We start from the raw sequence: 16,552 nt of genomic DNA, 5'->3' as shown, positions 1-16,552 counted from the left end.
TTTATTGTTACCTCTTCTTCCGTTGATTACAAACCCCAAATTTTCATTCAATCAAAATAAACACTTTCTTTTTTCTTTTTCTTTTCCCAGTAAATGGATAGAGATCTAGCCGACAACCGTAAACCATCGTACGTCAACAGTCGATGCTTGAGTTCGCCGTTATCTTGTCTCATCCACACAGAGTCAGAGTACGTTCGTATCAGTAACCACGACAAGAAGAAGACAAGATCAACTCCGATGTTAAGGGATTTGATGAGAAGATTGTTATTGGTCAGAAGCTGCCGATTCGAGAAGAACAACAAATCGAAAACGTTAGTGACGTTTCACTACGATGCTGTGAGTTATTCTCAGAACTTCGACGATGGTTTTAATTTCCGCGATGATGATCGTAGAGATCTTCGAAAACAGAGTCCGGATCACTAATATCATATATGCTCTGTTTTTTTTTTCTCTCTTTCAGTTTTTACCATCGAACATAAGATCCAATGCATCCGCGAGTTCTATTTTTATTAGATATATGTAACTAATGGTTTTGTTTATTACATTTGTAACATGAACTTTTGTTTATCAAGTATATATATATCCAATAGTTTTGTTTATTACATGTGAAGTTTCGTTAACTTGTTTGAGATACCATTGGATATATTCTTCAGCAGATTGGCTGGAGTAATTCTGTCAAAGCATGATAAGGCTAAGGTAACCCACTGAGGTTGATTCTGGTTCTCTAGTAATGAACTTGTTTGTTTTTATGATATCAGTTTTGTTGTTGACTTGATTGATGGTCCCAATCTTCAAAAATAACACTTTGTAACATGATAATACATAATGAGTTTAGACTTAAATCTTATTCTTGGTTATACACCTTCTAGATCGATACGCGTAATGTTTCAGATTATGGCCATTGGTTCGTATATTCTTTCTTGCCCCTGCAGGTATCGTTGTCCCTCCCAACTCAGCTGGTGGTTTCTTAGGTCTTTTCAATGAAACCAACGGTTGCTCCTCTCTGTTCCAACTTGTGCACATCGAATTTGATACCTATTACAATTATGGAATGGGATCCTGTTGATATTAAGTTTCTTGTTGGGATCAACAATAACTCGTTGCTTCCTCCGGTTTGCTTTAATGCATTATTCACAGGAACATCAAGACGAGTAATATAATGTTAAGACTCCAGTTTTAATGCCAAGCTAGGTGACTTTGGGTTTGCTCGGTTGATGAACCACGAGCTAGGTCCCCAGACTACAGGATTGGCTGGAACTTTTGGTAACATGTTGGCTCATATATGTTTCATATTTTGTCTTATCCATGTGTTACTGTTTATTCAACTGTAGCGTACTTATGTTTTTTTGTGGGATTACCTTTAATGTCTTCGCTTCGTTGTAGTTCTTTGTCTATACTGTCATAATAAAAGTTTGTATGTGTTCTTGTCTAAATTATAGCATTTTCTTCTTTCTTTACATATTTTATTTACAGTCAAACTTTTGTTTCTCCTACTTTAACTGTTGTTAATTTACTCTGTATTATACTCTGCTTTATACTCTGTTTCTTTGCTGTATAATTTTCAAACCTTCTTAGCTTAAGAAAAACTTGATTTTGTGTTCCCTTTTGGTGGCTCACTTCTATTTAACACCTTTTAATTACTTAACATTGAATTAAACAGTGCTGGTTATATACTTGTCGTGTTGGTTTGGTTAGGCTGCTCTGTGCTCTCATAAGGTTGCTAAAAGGCTCCAGGGAGGTCCACTTTACGACCAGTTACATTTTCAAGATTGATACGTTTAACGACACAACTCACAACTAAGTTTAAGATTGCAAAGTATTTAGGAGCATTCAAGAGTCTTTAAAAGGTTTTTTTTATAGCAACTGATTTGACTTTTTTGATTATTAAAAGAAGGTTCAAAAGAAATTTAGTGATAGTCATCTTCTAGAATAGACCCTTAGATTAAGCTTCTTTCCTTGACCACTCTCTACTTTTTGAATTGTGTTATATGTTCTGTAACTTGATTATCTAAAGATCATCACTAACCAAATCTTTGCTGTATTTTACTTCTGTAAAATCTTTTACTCCATGTTCAATTCATTCTTCTTCCTTTCCTATGTCCTCTTCCTTCCTTTTGTTGTTGATTCACTTTACTTTAATTTTACTAGTTTCCGGCCAGGTGATCCGGAGAACATAGTTTACAACGGGGATGCAACTCCCGATGAAGATGGAACGGTGAACTTCAACAACGCTGAACAAACATCTCAGGTTGGTTGGATCACCTATTCCAAGAAGGTACCTATATGGAGTCATAGAACTGGCCAGTCTTCAAATTTTAGCACCAGTTTCTCCTTCAAAATCGATGCTCGTAACCTTTCAGCAGATGGTCATGGGATCTGTTTCTTTTTCGCTCCTATGGGAGCTCAGCTACCTGCATACTCAGTTGGTGGTTTCTTGAATTTGTTCACTCGAAAGAATAATTACTCGTCTTGGTTTCCACTCGTTCATGTCGAGTTTGACACATTCAACAATCGAGGATGGGATCCTACGGACGTTGGTTCTCATGTGGGAATCAATATTAACTCGCTTGTTTCTTCCAACTACACATCTTGGAATGCAAGCTCACACAGCCAAGATATTGCTCATGCGAAGATCTCTTACGATTCCGTGACTAAGAATCTAAGTGTGGCTTGGGCTTATGAGCATCCTAAGGAGAGTTCAAGCCTTTCGTACATCATTGATCTCGCAAAGGTTCTGCCATCAGAAGTTATGCTAGGGTTTATAGCTGCTGCTGGGTCAAACACAGAGGAACATAGACTTTTATCATGGGAGCTCAGTTCAAGTTTAGATAGCGAGCAAGCTGATAGCAAGATAGGAATGATAGTTGGGGTTTCGGTTTCCGGGTTCGTTCTCCTGACCTTTATGGTCATCACAACCGCGGTGGTTTGGTCACGGAAGGAAAGAAAGAAGAAGAAAGAAAGAGATATAGCAAACATGATATCAATAAATGAAGACCTCGAAAGGGAAGCAGGACCAAGAAAGATATCTTATAAGGATCTTGTCTCGGCAACCAACGGATTCTCAAGCCAGAGAAAGCTGGGTGAAGGAGGATTTGGAGCGGTTTATGAAGGAAACTTGAGAAAGATCAATACAATGGTTGCGGTGAAGAAACTATCCAGTGGTTCAAGGCAGGGAATGAAAGAGTTTTTAAACGAAGTTAAGGTCATCAGCAAACTAAGACATCGAAACCTAGTGCAACTCATCGGCTGGTGTAATGAAAAAAACGAGTTTTTGCTCATCTATGAGTTAGTGCCAAATGGTAGCTTGAACTCTCATCTCTTTGGTAAAGGACGAGCTCATATACTCTCTTGGGACACAAGGTACAACAAGATAGCTCTTGGTTTAGCCTCTGCTCTGCTTTATCTTCATGAAGAATGGGATCAATGTGTACTGCACAGAGACATCAAGGCAAGCAATATAATGCTGGATAGTGATTTCAATGTAAAGTTAGGTGATTTCGGGTTGGCTAGGCTTGTGAACCATGATTCTGGTTCCCATAAAACAGGATTGGCTGGAACTTTTGGATACATGGCACCTGAATATGTGATGAAAGGAAGTGCGAGTAAAGAGTCAGATATATATAGCTTTGGAATCGTTTTACTAGAGATTGTCACAGGGAGAAAAGCGCTGGAACGGAAACAAGAAGATGAATATAGTACTGATGGAGAGAGTGATGACATCAGTCTTGTGGAGAGAGTTTGGGAACTTTATGGGAAACAAGAAGTGATGACTTCGTGTGTTGATGAGAAATTGGGTAAGGATTTTGATAAGAAAGAAGCTGAATGTCTTGTGGTATTAGGGTTATGGTGTGCTCATCCTCATAAAAACTCGAGACCTTCGATAAAACAAGCGATCCAAGTCTTGAATTTTGAGTCACCGGTCCCTGATCTTCCACTGAAGAGGCCTGTTGCTATGTATCACATCTCGGCTTCTTCTTCTTCTCCCTCTGTTAGCTCAAGTGGAGTTTCGTTAACGTTCTCAAGCATTGGGTATGGTCGTTAGTCATCATAGCTAAAGATTAAAGATTCCCTATTTTTTGTTTTGCTCTGTTTTTGTCATCTCTACGTATTATATTTGTTGACGCACTTGAATTGAAGCATGGTTATTCTTTGTGTTATCATCCTTAATCTTATTTGTATGCTGTTATTGTGTTATCATCCTTTGTGTAATACAAGGCAATATAAAAAATCACAAAAAAAAAAGATTAATTGGAAAAAGGCAATAGCAAATAATCTAAAAGATTAGTAGGAAAAAGGAAAAAATAAAGATAGAAATATATGAATTTAACGATTCAAATAGAGAGAAAAAAAAAAAAAGAAATAGTAGCAAAGAATATAAAAGACTAGAAAAAAAGAAACTAGAAAAAGAAAAGAAAAAGAAATAGCAAATAATATAAAAGACTGTAGTAGGAAAAAGGAAAATATAGCAAAGTTAAAATAGGTTATTAGTCTAACGGTACAAAAGATAGACCGACATATACCTTGTCTATAAATAATCCTAATGCGCTCCACTACACTTCTAAGTTTTAACATCTCATCATCACATCTTCCATGTTTTTTTTTTGTTTTTTTTGTTCTCCTTCGTTAGTAGTCTAGGGTTTCTGATCGATGTTGTGTTTGTGTGATATTCTTCTAAACCCGACGGATCTCTGATGTTGTTTGTTTCCAACCCGATCTCAACGCCCTCTCGTTCCTCCTACGAGTGATACTTCTTCTTCTAGGGTTTGCCGTTTGGGTTTCCGTCGTCAATCGCATCAGTAGTAGCTTTTTTAATCTTATTATTTCTCTCTGTTATATATATCTTATCTTCTTCTTCACGAACGAGACTCTGATTTGTTTATTCTTTTGTTCGTCTTGCAGGTTTATTCAATCCATGTTGATCCGATGCGATCTGATCATCACCGATCGTTCTAGGGTTTATTTGGAAGGGAATCTATGTTGATCCGATCCGATCCGATCATCACCGATCGTTCTAGGGTTTGGTCTCTTCTTTGTTTTTCTTCTAATTAATTACATATTTACATGTTATTATTACTTACATTGTTGTTGTTGTTGTTTTTTTTTGTTGCTTTAGGTTTGGGTCCTACGATTGATCGGTGATGGCTTCTAGGGTTTGTTTTCTAAATTGCATCAAGTTGCTTTTTTTTTTCTTAATGAATTTGTTCACGTGATTTTCTCTGTTAATTTCAGGTTATGGTTGATGCTTTTATCGATGACGGTGATGTCTCAAGGACACGCTTCGTTCTTCTCTGTGCTAACGTCTTCAACGGTTCTGTTCTTCCTCTTAACTCTTCTTTTATTTACTCTTTGTTCTTCCTTAATTACATGTTATTTACTTGTTTCTCTGTTATTTCAGGTTATGGTTGTTCCTTTTAATCGATGAGGGTGATGTCTCAAGGAGACAAGGATACGTTTCGCTTATTCTCTGTGGTAACGTCTTCAAAGGTTTTGTTCTTCCTCTTAACTCTTCTTTTTACATTCTGTTCTTCCTTAATTACATGTGATTTACTTGTTGTTGTTTTTGTTTTGTTGGTTCAGGTGGTGTGGAGAAGGATCATACAAATTAATTGTTCAATGACTGATCGAATTCATGTTAAGGTTTGGTTTCCAAATCCGATATGTTCAAGAGGAGATAAGGACACGCTTAATTTGCTTCTTTTCTATGCTAAAGTAAAGTCTACAAGAAGTGTTTTGTTCTTCGTCTTGCAGGTGTTTTGGAAGGCTTACATGTTACTCCTGGGCTGGAGAAGAAGACCCGAGAGATGTTTCTTGGCGGATTTGTTTTGTGTAATGAAGCTGTTCACGAAACAGAGGAAAGCCCAATAACAACAATTTCAGCCCAATAAACAACGAAGCCCTGGTAAATTATTCGTATTTTGATGGTTTTTCTTTTGTTTCTTTGTAGCTAGCTACGAAGAAGGAGGAGGAGAGATAGAGTGGAGTGGAGACGATTCGTAATCGTACGGAGTTAGTAGTGCCCTTAGAGAGGCTACGTCATCATGGCGTCTCTCTGGCGATAGATTGAGGGGAGGGGATCATCATCTCATCGGAGATTTGGGTGGGGTTGATTCGTTTTTTTTTTCCCGGCAACGGTGTTGAGTATCACTCTAGGATTTGGGGGTGGATTTTTTTCTCAGCGAGGCTATCAATTTTACAGGTATTCATTAATTATACGTTTATCAATTTTTACCAAATCATGAATTTGTTTCCCCGTAGTAGCATTTTGTTTGTTAAGTCTGTCTGATTCAATTGTCTGTGGGTGGCCATGATTGAGTCAGAACGTTTATTGCATTTTACTTAAAGAAGAAGTAGTAGAATCAATGTCTTCAGAGAACCTCTGTGTGAACATGTTATGATATTCGTTTCTGTATATTCCAATATTATTTCCCTGATATGCTCTCTCTTTTGTTTCAGGTTGGTGTGCCGGTTTATGCAGCAGGGACTGATGTTAAAACCTGCAGACCTAGGTAAAGCAATGCCTAAGCTAAAAAAAAAAAGGAGTTGTGTAGATGCTGTTATCATGGATACTGCAGGAGGGCTTCAGGTAATATTTTCGTCTTTCAAAGTCATTGTATTATAAATCTATTGCATCTTTAGTCATGAAACTGACGCTTATCTTCTGTTTATCATCCACCTCTAGCATGTGAAGATATGTGGTGAATAATAAATATTGTTTAGCTTGTTAATAACACTTAATGATATATGTTGATGTTCAAGTCCGTATGGTGATTGGTGACAATATCCAATTTTGTAGGAACAGAAGCGGCTAAGGAGAGTTCGGACATCATCATCTTGGATGACAACTTTGCTTCAGTTGTCAAGGTTTGCTCAAATTGCCGACACCATTTGGAGAAAGTTGCTGATTCAGGTAAAAATTCCAGTGAATAACTTTTTGATTATTTGAAATCACCCCCTAATATATATTTTAATAAAAAGTTGAAATATTAATCTCTCAAGCTATCTATCAAGTGAGTGTATTGTTAACAGTCAATTTCCGAGAGACAAGCATACACGTCCTGGAACATGAAGTACCTGCACACGCCACCAGAGTGAAGAACTCAATTATCTTCAACGCCTTTGTTCTCTGCCAAGTGAGTTAATTTAAATCAGAGTCTTTTTTTACCGTATATAAAACCAGAATGTCAAGACTGTATAATGTTAATCAAACTTTTTGTTAACAGGCTTTCAACGAGTTCAAATGCTCGTAAACCAGACGAGAAGAGCATCTTCAAAGGTGTGATCAAGAATCGTCTCTTCATGGGTAAAATAGCCATAACTCTTGTCCTCCAGGTAAATAGTAACTTCATAGACCCTTGTTCCTTCCACATTAAATAAAAACCGCCTTGTATTCGTTTGTCAAGCAATCATTGTTGGGTTCCTCGGTAAATTCGCTTTGACAACTAAACTTGACTGGAAACAATGACGTAGTCACTTTTATTATGTATTGTTTTGATTTATGCATGGTGGATACATACATATATGTGCAATGTTTGTTGAAAACATAACTGACGTCTAGGATGAACCTTTGTAATTTGACCAGTTGGCCTCTTGATTTGGTTGGGAATTCATTCCGGTGCCGGCAGCTCCTATAAGCAAACAGACTCTCAGTACTAAAATGCTGGGGCAAGAAGAAAAAGTCTTCTAAAGAAGGTAATGTAACTTACTCAGCTTGTCATTATTAACTGAACTAAATTCATAAGAAAAGGCCGGTTTGGTTTAAGCTTGTGTAGCACTTATATGAGATTTGGTAAGCTTATGTAGGAGTAGGGACTGAACTGAATTTGAATTTTGAAAGCCTGATAGAAGTATTAACAACTTTGCTTTTGTTCCAGGTTCACTCTGATTTTGAGGGCGGTTTATCTCTCAGATACTCGTGAGTTTGTTTGCTACTCTTGGGACTAACAAAATAAAAGCGTTTGGTTTGGTATGGATTTATTGATAACGTCAACAAATACACTTATTCAATAGTGGATATAGCAGCGCTGTACGTTGCGATGAAAAGAGTCTCTGGCATGGACAACCAAAAAATTGTTGGATTTGAACGGCAAGTTATGAGAGGTAAGCTGTGGTATGTAACACTATTCTAGGTCCGTAGTAATGATATTCCCTTGTGTATTGATTTCCCTTTTGATTGTATTTTATTTCCATGAGTAGAACAAGACGAGGGACTTGAGAAGTTGGAGGAAACAGTCATGAGTACCAAGCACATTGCTCTCGCTGTCAACGAGGAGCTCACTCTGCAGACAAGGCTAATTGTATGCATCCGCTGCGGTTCATTGCTTTTCTAGGGTTTCTTTCTTCAGTCGAATTCGTTTTTATTTACTCATCGTTCTATTGTTTTTAATCCAGATAGATTGATTATGTAGGATAATACTATTGATCGATTCGTTTGATTGAGGATGAGGCTACTAAGATCTCTCGCTGATGCTTTGATTGAGGAGGGTACTAATATAAGATCTTCTAGGGTTTCATTCATCCCTTGTCACTCTGTTTTCTTTATTTGTTTTTAACGATTTTGTTTGTTTGTTTCTCTAATTAACGATATCTCTCTCTCTTTGTTGCAGGTCTTCTTTTGTAATTGCTCCTGACCAGCAAGAAAGCTTTGTCATAATCTTGTCAAAGGATGGATCACAACAAGCAGCAATATGGAGCAGTGGGGTAAGTTTTGCAGCCATGAGAAATGCTTATTATTCTTATCTCTTTGTCTCTAGTTTAACTATTTACTGCATGTTTTTGTGTGTTGCATCAGCCTCTCAAGGATTGTCATCTTTTCTCGGGACCCATTCATGGTTTCTGGTATGAAGATTTGTTATTTTTCCTGTGTAGCTTATGCTTTCCCTGCTCACTTTCTCATAAGACCTCTTGTTTTTTCTTTGTTTTTCATCACAGAGGTTTCTTTCCATGATCTCATCTCACTTTGATGGTTGCTGCAGTAGCATTTGGGATAAAAACAAGTACAGAGGTTTGTCACAGGTAACTTTTCACTTGATATGAGTTTTTTTTTTTTTTGGATAAATGACTTTAGTGTTGTTCTGATGCTTTCTTCTCCTCTGCAGCTGCTGTCCGTGACTACAAATTGTCTCTCCAAAATGATGAAGCACAGCTGTCAGGTGGTTTATCTATTCTCTCCTTTTCATTTTCTTTATTGGTCCATATATACTACCATGTGTCTAATCGAACTTATAATTTCTCTTTAGGTTCCTGCGGATGGAGTGCTAATATATGGGCCACTCTCTTGCCGTTGATGACACTAGCATGACTGGAGAGATCAAAATCGTGTGTTTTTCTTTATCTTTTTCGGTTTTTTCTATTATAGTGATTTTTGTTTACTTTCTCTTCCCGCTTTGGTATAACTCCTAACAGTCAACTTCCCTTTTCTTGCTAGGTTAACAAAGACTCTAACAAGGACCCATTCCTAATGTCTGGCTATAAATTTGCAGATGGAAATGGTATGATGTGGGGAATCTATCGGTGATTGGTTGTTGTGTTCTGTCTGTTACGCATCTGCTAACTCTGCTTCTTGTTCTTCTCTGTGGTAACTTCTTCAAGGGTTTTGTTCTTCCTCTTAACTCTTCTTTTACTCTCTGTTTTTTTCTTATGAATTTTTTCATGTGATTTAGTTGTTTGCTTTGTTATTTCAGGTTGTGGTTGATGCGTTTATCGAGTGATGTCTCAAGGAGACAAGGATACGTTTCGCTTCTTCTCGGTGCTAACGTCTTCAAGGGTTCTGTTCTTCCTCTGAACTCTTCTTTTACTCTCTGTTAATCTTCCTTAATTACATGTTATTTACTTGTCGGTTTTTGTTCTTTCTTTGTTTAGGTGTGTGGAGAAGGATCCTACAATTGTTCAATGATGGCTTTGACTGATCGTTGTCACTCGAATTCTTGTTATTCTTTTAAGGTTTGGTTTCTAAATCCGATAGTTTTATTATGTTCAAGAGGAGGTAAGGACACGCTTTGCTTCTTTTCTATGCTTAAGTCTACAAGTGTTTTTCCTCTTAACACTTCTTCGTCTTGCAGGTGTTTTGGAAGCTAATTACGATCGGATCATTGCATACTCTTCTCTTGGGTACGTCTTCAAGCTTTCTCACGGGTTTTGTTAACATGTGATCATTTTGTTTTGGTCTTTATAGTTGTTTCACTCTATCGTTTTGGTTTCAATAATACTCAGGTGTGGCTTCTGATGGCTGTGTTTCAGAGATTACACATGATGAGCTAGTGAAATTGATGGGTGGAAGAGAGCCACACTCAAGGGTTTTGTTCTTCCTCTTAACTCTTCTTTTATTTACTATCAGTTTTTCCTAATTACATGTGAGTTACTTAGTTGCTCTGTTATTTCAGGTTATGCATAGTTGATGCTTTTATGGATGAGGGTGATGTCTCAAGGAGACAAGGACACGCTTGGATTCTTCTCTCTGCTAAGTTTTGGTTCTTCCTCTTAACTCTTCTTTTTACTCTCTGTTTTTCCTAATTACATGTGATTTACTTGTTGTTTATTTCTTTTGTTGGTTTTGGAGAAGGATCCTACAATGGCTCAATGATGGCTTTGACTGATCATTGTCACTGCATACTCTTCTCCTGGGTACGTCTTCAACCTTTCTCACGGGTTTTGTTAACATGTTATCATTATTTTTTGGGTTTCATAGTTGTTTCACTTCACTCTATCGTTTTGGTATCAATAATACTCAGGTGTGGCTTCTCATGGCTATGTTTCAGATCGTACATGATGAACAGCTAGTGAAATTGTGATGGCTGGAGAAGAAGAGCCGAGATGTTTCTTGGCGGTTTTGGTAACAGGTGATGCGTTTTGGTCTTTGTTGTTGTTTCACTCTATCATTACCTACTTATCCCCCTTGGCTTCTGAATTCTCTCACTCCTCCTACGGTTTGGTTTATAATTCTCACTCCCTTGTTGTAGACTCAAATTTGTTGAAGATGCTAAAGTCTTTTACTAGTTGCTCTGTTATTTCAGGTTATGGTTGATGCTTTTATCGATGACGGTGATGTCTCAAGGAGACAATTGAGGACACGCTTCGCTTCTTCTTTGTGCTAACGTCTTCAAGGGTTGTGTTCTTCCTCTTAACTCTTCTTTGACTCTCTGCTTTTTCTTTTTCCTAATTACATGTGTTATTTACTTATCGTTTTTTGTTTTATTTTGGTGATTTAGATGTGTGGAGAAGGATCCTACAATGGATTAATGATGGCTTCTACTGATCATTGTCACTCGAAGGTTTTGCTAACAGGTGATGCGTTTTGGGCTTTGTTGTTGTTTCACGATCTATCATTACCTACTTATCATTTTGTTAAGTTCTGGCTCCACACTCATCATGCATTTCTTTGGCAACCAGCTAAACAGGTTTGTCTACTTTTCATGCTTTGAGCCTTTGGCTTTACTCATTATTGTTTCAGTTACAAGTTAGTGAGAATTCTTAGATTAATTTTATTATTAATTGATAGATACCATTATTAGGGAAGTTTGGTCTTACAACGTTTCGCTAAACCCTCAGAGCTGAAACCTCTTGCGATAACCAACCATCAAGACGATTCTACTCTTATGCCATTTAAAACCCAAATTCGAAGCCTTTTTTTCATTTTTTTTTTCTTACCCTCCCAAATTCACCACTTGACACATGTGAAGGTGCAGTTAAATCGAATGAGTTATATAATTTTACTCAAAACGGAGAACGCCCACAAGGTGCTCGACACAATTCCTCAATACCCAAAATGGGTCTCCGTTGTTTTTTTTTGCAAAGACCCTGTCACGTGGGTTGTACGTGACATCTTCTCCTATACCTTACTCGGTTGATTTTTTTCCTTTCCCGCTTGTCCTCTGTTTTCTCTCGCCAAGAACAAAACCTCTCTGAGTACCAAGAAAACGCAAGATCAGATCATAGAGAGTCCTTACTTGCTATTATTCTCTTCTCTAACATGGAGCCTCCTGTTCTAGGAGATGTAAACTGCGAACAAATCTTCAAACGCGCCAAAGATTCCTACTATGCGAAAGATTACGTCAAGGCGTTGGAGGTAATAGAAGATCTGTCTTTAGTCGAAGGAGAAGAAGACAGGGAGAATATTAATGCGCTACAAGCTCAGATCTTTATGGACCTAGGGCAAAAAACAGAGAACACTGATGTGAGTGCGGCATACTACTTGGGTTGTGCAGAATGCGTTTCGATATCTCCTGGGTTGTCATCGTTGGCGGCAATTTCACTCTTCGGTCTGGCAGAACAACTTGGGTCTTCCGTGTACTACAAGAAAGCCGTGCGCAAAGCAAAAGAAACTTTGTACAACCTTACAGTGAATTTGCAGGAGGACTCAGAATTTGCCAAGAGAGAGGAGAAATCAATGATGTCTGTGATCCAAATTGCAGAGTCAAGAATTGCTGAATCCAAGACCAAGACACGACGAGTAGGAGTAGCAAGGAAAGAAGAAAAAGGTAGGGATACAGAGAAGAGCGAGCCTGATTTCAATAAAAGATTGATGTTGTATTGGGCAGGTTTGAATGTTGAGACCAAACGGAACTTTATGAAAGTAAGCACTGCGGAACTTATGAGTAACGTTGAGGGATTATATGGTAGTGAAGGACGAGATGCGTTGGAGCAACTTCTTACTTTTGCAAGGGATGAGAGAAAATGGAGATTCTGGATGTGTCGGTCTTGTTCGACCAAGTTCTCTAGTGCTGAAGAATGTAAGAATCATCTTGAACAAGAGCATCGTGCAAAATTTACACCTGATTTGACAAAGTGTATGCCCCAAAGGATAAGTAAAGTCTGGGCTCGTAAGATATCTGTTGGAGGTTGGGAACCAGTGGATACATCAGCTGCCATCGAACTGATCAAGAATCGTTTGGAAGATGTGAAAGCATTTGCCTATGTGAATGGATGGTCCAAAGGCTGGCCTTTAGCTGCAGATGAAGAGCGCAGTAAGTTACTCAAGGAAATTCAAATACTCCTTGTGTCGTTTTGGGACTGTAAGATTCTCTCTTGTAGCATTCGAGACTTTTTGATGCAATTTACGGTTAAGCATCTTGAAAAGCTTCAAGTTTCCAAGCATACTCTTACTGATTGTCACCTAGTGGAGACACCTCAGATTATCTGTTTTTGTGAATCTGGCGAACTCAATGAAATCCTGCAATTTCTTAAAAACATCAAGTGTGAAAGGGATGATGGTACAGATGTGATTTGCAGAGTAGTCGACAATTTCTGGGATGGTACTCGAGTTAAAGAAAAGCTCGACTTTGACCCTCAGGTTTCAGTTCTGCTCCTGGATAAGAGACTGCTGCAATGCAAGATTGCTCGATTCGATGATGAAGGGACTATCAATGTCTTTGATCCCAGTGTTCACTATGCCAATGCACATGCTCAGGGAGGTTATATCTTATCCTGGTTAGTCGACAACTCTGTAGAAGATGAGAGTTTTCAATTTCCCATACCTATCAGGATGCACAATCTTGATATTTGGGTGGCTGTTCTGAAAGCCGTTCAGTTCACATGTAGGACTTTGGAAACCACATATCTAAAGAAGTGTCAGCTCCTAGATTATGATGCAGCTCTTACCACCGCCGAAAATTTGTGTATTGGCGAAGATGTAAAGAGGAGGAATTTACAGAAAGATCAATGGAACAGTTATGCATCTCTTCTATGTGATACATGTGAAGAGCATTTAAGGAGAGACGCTGAAAAATCCCTGGATACAGAAGTATTCTTGTGTGCAGTACAAGATGTTTTCAAAGGAGCAACATTTCCAACATTTGATTTTCGCATTTGCATGGATGTTATACGTGAGCATAAAGATCTTAGTGATGACATTGTGATGAAGTCCATAAACCTTCTGAAATTAGTGGTCACCAACAAGGTTCATTTCTTATCTGAATTTTAATTAACAACAGGATATCATAAAATTGTTTATCTTAAAGTGTCAATTGATTGCAGGTTGCTCTAAAAGATTCAAAATTTTTACTGGTTGAAAGTTCAAGGATTAATTTGCTGAATAGCCTCACCAGACTTTCTGTTTTTGACTATCGCTATTACATTCTTCGACCAGTAAAAGAACTCATCCTGGTTGGTTTGATTTTCTACAGAGAGCTTCATTTCATTTCATTTCTGATTGGGTCTTTCACATGTTCCTTATATTATATATGATGTCTCGTGTGTAGGATGGTATTATACATATGGAACACAAAGCAAATTTAGCTGCAGCAGAAGCAGATCTTATATCCGAGGAAAAACAAGAGGAGAAGATGAAATTACCATCGAAGAAGAAGAAAAATAAAAACAACAAGGTCTTTGAAGTTCTAAATTTTTTATTTGCTTCGCTGACTTTTTGGTTATTCAATTGTAAGAAGGAATGTCTTCATGGTGCAACAGGGAACTTCAACGAGCATGCCTAGTCACCTTGATAAGAGTGTTGAACAGTAAGTACCTCACGATTCTTTTTTGTTATGATGATATATTGTTTTCTGGTTGTTTCTAAACACATTGTGTACTTACATCTCTAGTGAAAATTCTGTCAACCTTGAACTGGGAAATACACCTCCATCAGTAAAAACGGCCGAAGAAGTTCTTATGGAACCAGATGATACTTTTTCAAGTGAAAGGGGTCTATCGGAAATGACATCCAATATTAACAATCAAGAGGAAGCTACCAAAGGTAACCTGGTTGTAAAAGAGCTTCTCAATTGTCGAGTATTCTAAAAGCTCTATAGCCTATTGTTTTGAGATGTATAATTCTTATTTCTTTATCTTGTCGTCTTCAAGATATGCAAATCATGCCTGGAGAAGATTCATCGTCAGAACACCTGGGCTCAGTACATGAAGAAGCTACAACAAGATATAATTCAGTTCTTGACATGGTTCTTAAGGTAAAGCAATCATCAACAAAAATAAGATTTCAAAACCTAAACTATGTTTTACTGATTTAGACCATTCTTTATTTTCATGTATAATCTCTTTACTTCCTTATTTTGTTTGAATTTGTGCTCTACTGCAGGCCCTCTGTAACATTAAGGTTCTTAAAGAGGATCTGGTGCACAATCGGCAACCATTTTCTGACAACTTGGAAGAACAAGTTCCTCGTGCATTACGAGACTTCTTTTCTGCTTTTGTCTCGGGGGAGATAGAATACGAAGGACTCTACAGTTACCTTTCAAGCGACTTACTTGCTTCCCTAGAAGAAGTTCATTCCACGGTTTGTACGGAAGATAAATTTAAACATTGCATATTTTATTTTCCAAACAGCTTTGTTGTTATCTTAAATGCCATTCTAATATCTTTTTTTTTCCTTTTGTTTCCTATTTAGCTAAATGATGCTGCGGAGGTAGTCGTAGCCATCCTTGAGTTTTGGCAATGCTGGAAAAGTCCACAAAGAGAAAGCTTGATAACTCGTCTTTTTACAATTGAAGAATATGAAAGAATGAAATGTAGCAAATGCAGAAAGATGCCAAATTATCCAGAGCAAAGGTCTTATGGCGTTGTTATGGCTGCAGATTCAATCAGAGACCTGAAGGTATATTTCATTTATTTCACTCTTTGTCTTTCCTACAGAAACTGGTACTACTTCTTAAGAAGTTGTGTTGTGGTTATGTATATATATGCAGTGTGCTTTTGGCAATATAAAGTTTGAAGACATCATTAAAGTGATCCGTATGGAAGATAAAATGTTATGTGACATTAAAACAAGAGGGTGTGGAAAGGCAAACTTTGTTCGTCATACTATAAGTAGATCCCCGCCTATCTTCACAATTGGTAACTTTTGAAGATGATTGTGATCTTATCTACTCATTTCATTTGTTGTGGTATGATTATATAATGTTGTTGTTTTTGTTGGTTTGCGACATTAGTGTTGGAATGGGAGAAGAATGAAACTGAAAAAGAGATATCTGAAACGCTAGAGGCTTTAGACTGGGAGATAGATATCAGCAGGCTATACGAAGGCGTAGAACCAAACACAGTTTACCGGCTTGTGTCAATGGTAAAATATGAAACAGGGTCAAAAATGTTTTGTGCTACTGTTCTTCTGTATCTCTTCTTCGTTAACAGTCTTAAAATATGGAATGCAGATTGGTTGTGGTGAAGAAGGAGAATACAATTGCGTGGCTTATAAAAAGAACCGATGGGTCAGTCTCAGACATGAAACTCTAGCAGAAGAGGTAAGACGAAAGAGTTGGATTTGCCTTTCTTGAGCTGAAGTTATGGGTCATAAATTAGTGATATGTGGTGGATGTTATCCTTATAGGTTGTCGGTAAATGGAAGAGTGTGGTTAAATTCTGTGGAGAATGGAGGGTTCGGCCAGAGGTTCTGTTTTATGAAGTTGTCTGATCGATGGCCTAATAAGTGACATAGGAACCCAACTTTGATGTATAAAAACAGTGGCAAGTCAGAAGTTGTGTTCATCATGTGAATATAGATCAGTTGAATTTTCTTAGTCAAGTTGCTAAATAGGCTAATAAACCGAAAAATAAGTAGATGTTTATATCTAGGGCTAATAATTAAGCGTATATATCGTTAATGATTTAC

The 16,552-nt window shown here is 37.6% G+C and overlaps 3 protein-coding genes across 5 annotated transcripts; all 3 read left to right on the top strand.

Annotated features, from left to right (window-relative positions):
* LOC109129847 lies at window positions 8-602 on the top strand. Its single transcript, XM_019238805.1, has one exon. The coding sequence runs from the start codon at window positions 94-96 to the stop codon at window positions 421-423; it is 330 nt and encodes a 109-aa protein (XP_019094350.1). The 5' UTR covers window positions 8-93; the 3' UTR covers window positions 424-602.
* Window positions 258-4,160, top strand: LOC104744071 (L-type lectin-domain containing receptor kinase IX.2-like). Its single transcript, XM_010465103.2, has 2 exons — window positions 258-336; window positions 654-4,160. The coding sequence occupies exon 2, from the start codon at window positions 2,069-2,071 to the stop codon at window positions 4,040-4,042; it is 1,974 nt and encodes a 657-aa protein (XP_010463405.1). The 5' UTR covers window positions 258-336; window positions 654-2,068; the 3' UTR covers window positions 4,043-4,160.
* On the top strand, window positions 5,951-16,549 carry LOC104743948. Of its 3 annotated transcripts, XM_010464978.2 has the most exons (30): window positions 5,959-6,196; window positions 6,454-6,583; window positions 6,794-6,907; window positions 7,009-7,130; window positions 7,221-7,329; window positions 7,580-7,689; window positions 7,872-7,912; window positions 8,008-8,097; window positions 8,194-8,294; window positions 8,406-8,481; window positions 8,604-8,697; window positions 8,789-8,835; window positions 8,929-9,012; window positions 9,096-9,149; window positions 9,237-9,315; window positions 9,425-9,574; window positions 9,681-9,763; window positions 11,205-11,280; window positions 11,985-13,891; window positions 13,969-14,097; window positions 14,193-14,318; window positions 14,404-14,450; window positions 14,535-14,716; window positions 14,794-14,897; window positions 15,026-15,223; window positions 15,335-15,541; window positions 15,633-15,780; window positions 15,876-16,006; window positions 16,095-16,184; window positions 16,271-16,549. In XM_010464978.2, the coding sequence occupies exons 17-30, from the start codon at window positions 9,707-9,709 to the stop codon at window positions 16,352-16,354; spliced, it is 3,486 nt and encodes a 1,161-aa protein (XP_010463280.1). In that variant the 5' UTR covers window positions 5,959-6,196; window positions 6,454-6,583; window positions 6,794-6,907; window positions 7,009-7,130; window positions 7,221-7,329; window positions 7,580-7,689; window positions 7,872-7,912; window positions 8,008-8,097; window positions 8,194-8,294; window positions 8,406-8,481; window positions 8,604-8,697; window positions 8,789-8,835; window positions 8,929-9,012; window positions 9,096-9,149; window positions 9,237-9,315; window positions 9,425-9,574; window positions 9,681-9,706; the 3' UTR covers window positions 16,355-16,549. The 3 variants fall into 3 exon arrangements, with proteins under 3 accessions (XP_010463384.1, XP_019094346.1, XP_010463280.1); XM_019238801.1 differs by lacking the exons at window positions 15,876-16,006; window positions 16,095-16,184; window positions 16,271-16,549 and having other exon boundaries at window positions 5,958-6,196; window positions 14,535-14,686; window positions 15,633-15,791; XM_010465082.2 differs by lacking the exons at window positions 15,633-15,780; window positions 15,876-16,006; window positions 16,095-16,184; window positions 16,271-16,549 and having other exon boundaries at window positions 5,951-6,196; window positions 15,026-15,227; window positions 15,335-15,427.

The sequence above is a fragment of the Camelina sativa genome, chromosome 2 (assembly GCF_000633955.1).
Source record: "Camelina sativa cultivar DH55 chromosome 2, Cs, whole genome shotgun sequence".
In the NCBI taxonomy this organism is placed as follows: domain Eukaryota; kingdom Viridiplantae; phylum Streptophyta; class Magnoliopsida; order Brassicales; family Brassicaceae; genus Camelina; species Camelina sativa.
The sequence above is the reverse complement of the archived record's forward strand: the minus strand, read 5'-3'. Positions and strand labels throughout refer to the sequence as shown.

Coding starts and splice junctions, on each gene's coding strand:
- LOC109129847 (XM_019238805.1), top strand. CDS start 94: ATGGATAGAGATCTAGCCGACAACCGTAAACCATCGTACGTCAACAGT.
- LOC104744071 (XM_010465103.2), top strand. CDS start 2,069: ATGTTCAATTCATTCTTCTTCCTTTCCTATGTCCTCTTCCTTCCTTTT.
- LOC104743948 (XM_010464978.2), top strand. CDS start 9,707: ATGTCTCAAGGAGACAAGGATACGTTTCGCTTCTTCTCGGTGCTAACG. Junction 14,319..14,403: donor AGAAAAATAAAAACAACAAG/GTCTTTGAAGTT, acceptor ATGGTGCAACAG/GGAACTTCAACGAGCATGCC. Junction 14,717..14,793: donor TGTAAAAGAGCTTCTCAATT/GTCGAGTATTCT, acceptor GTCGTCTTCAAG/ATATGCAAATCATGCCTGGA.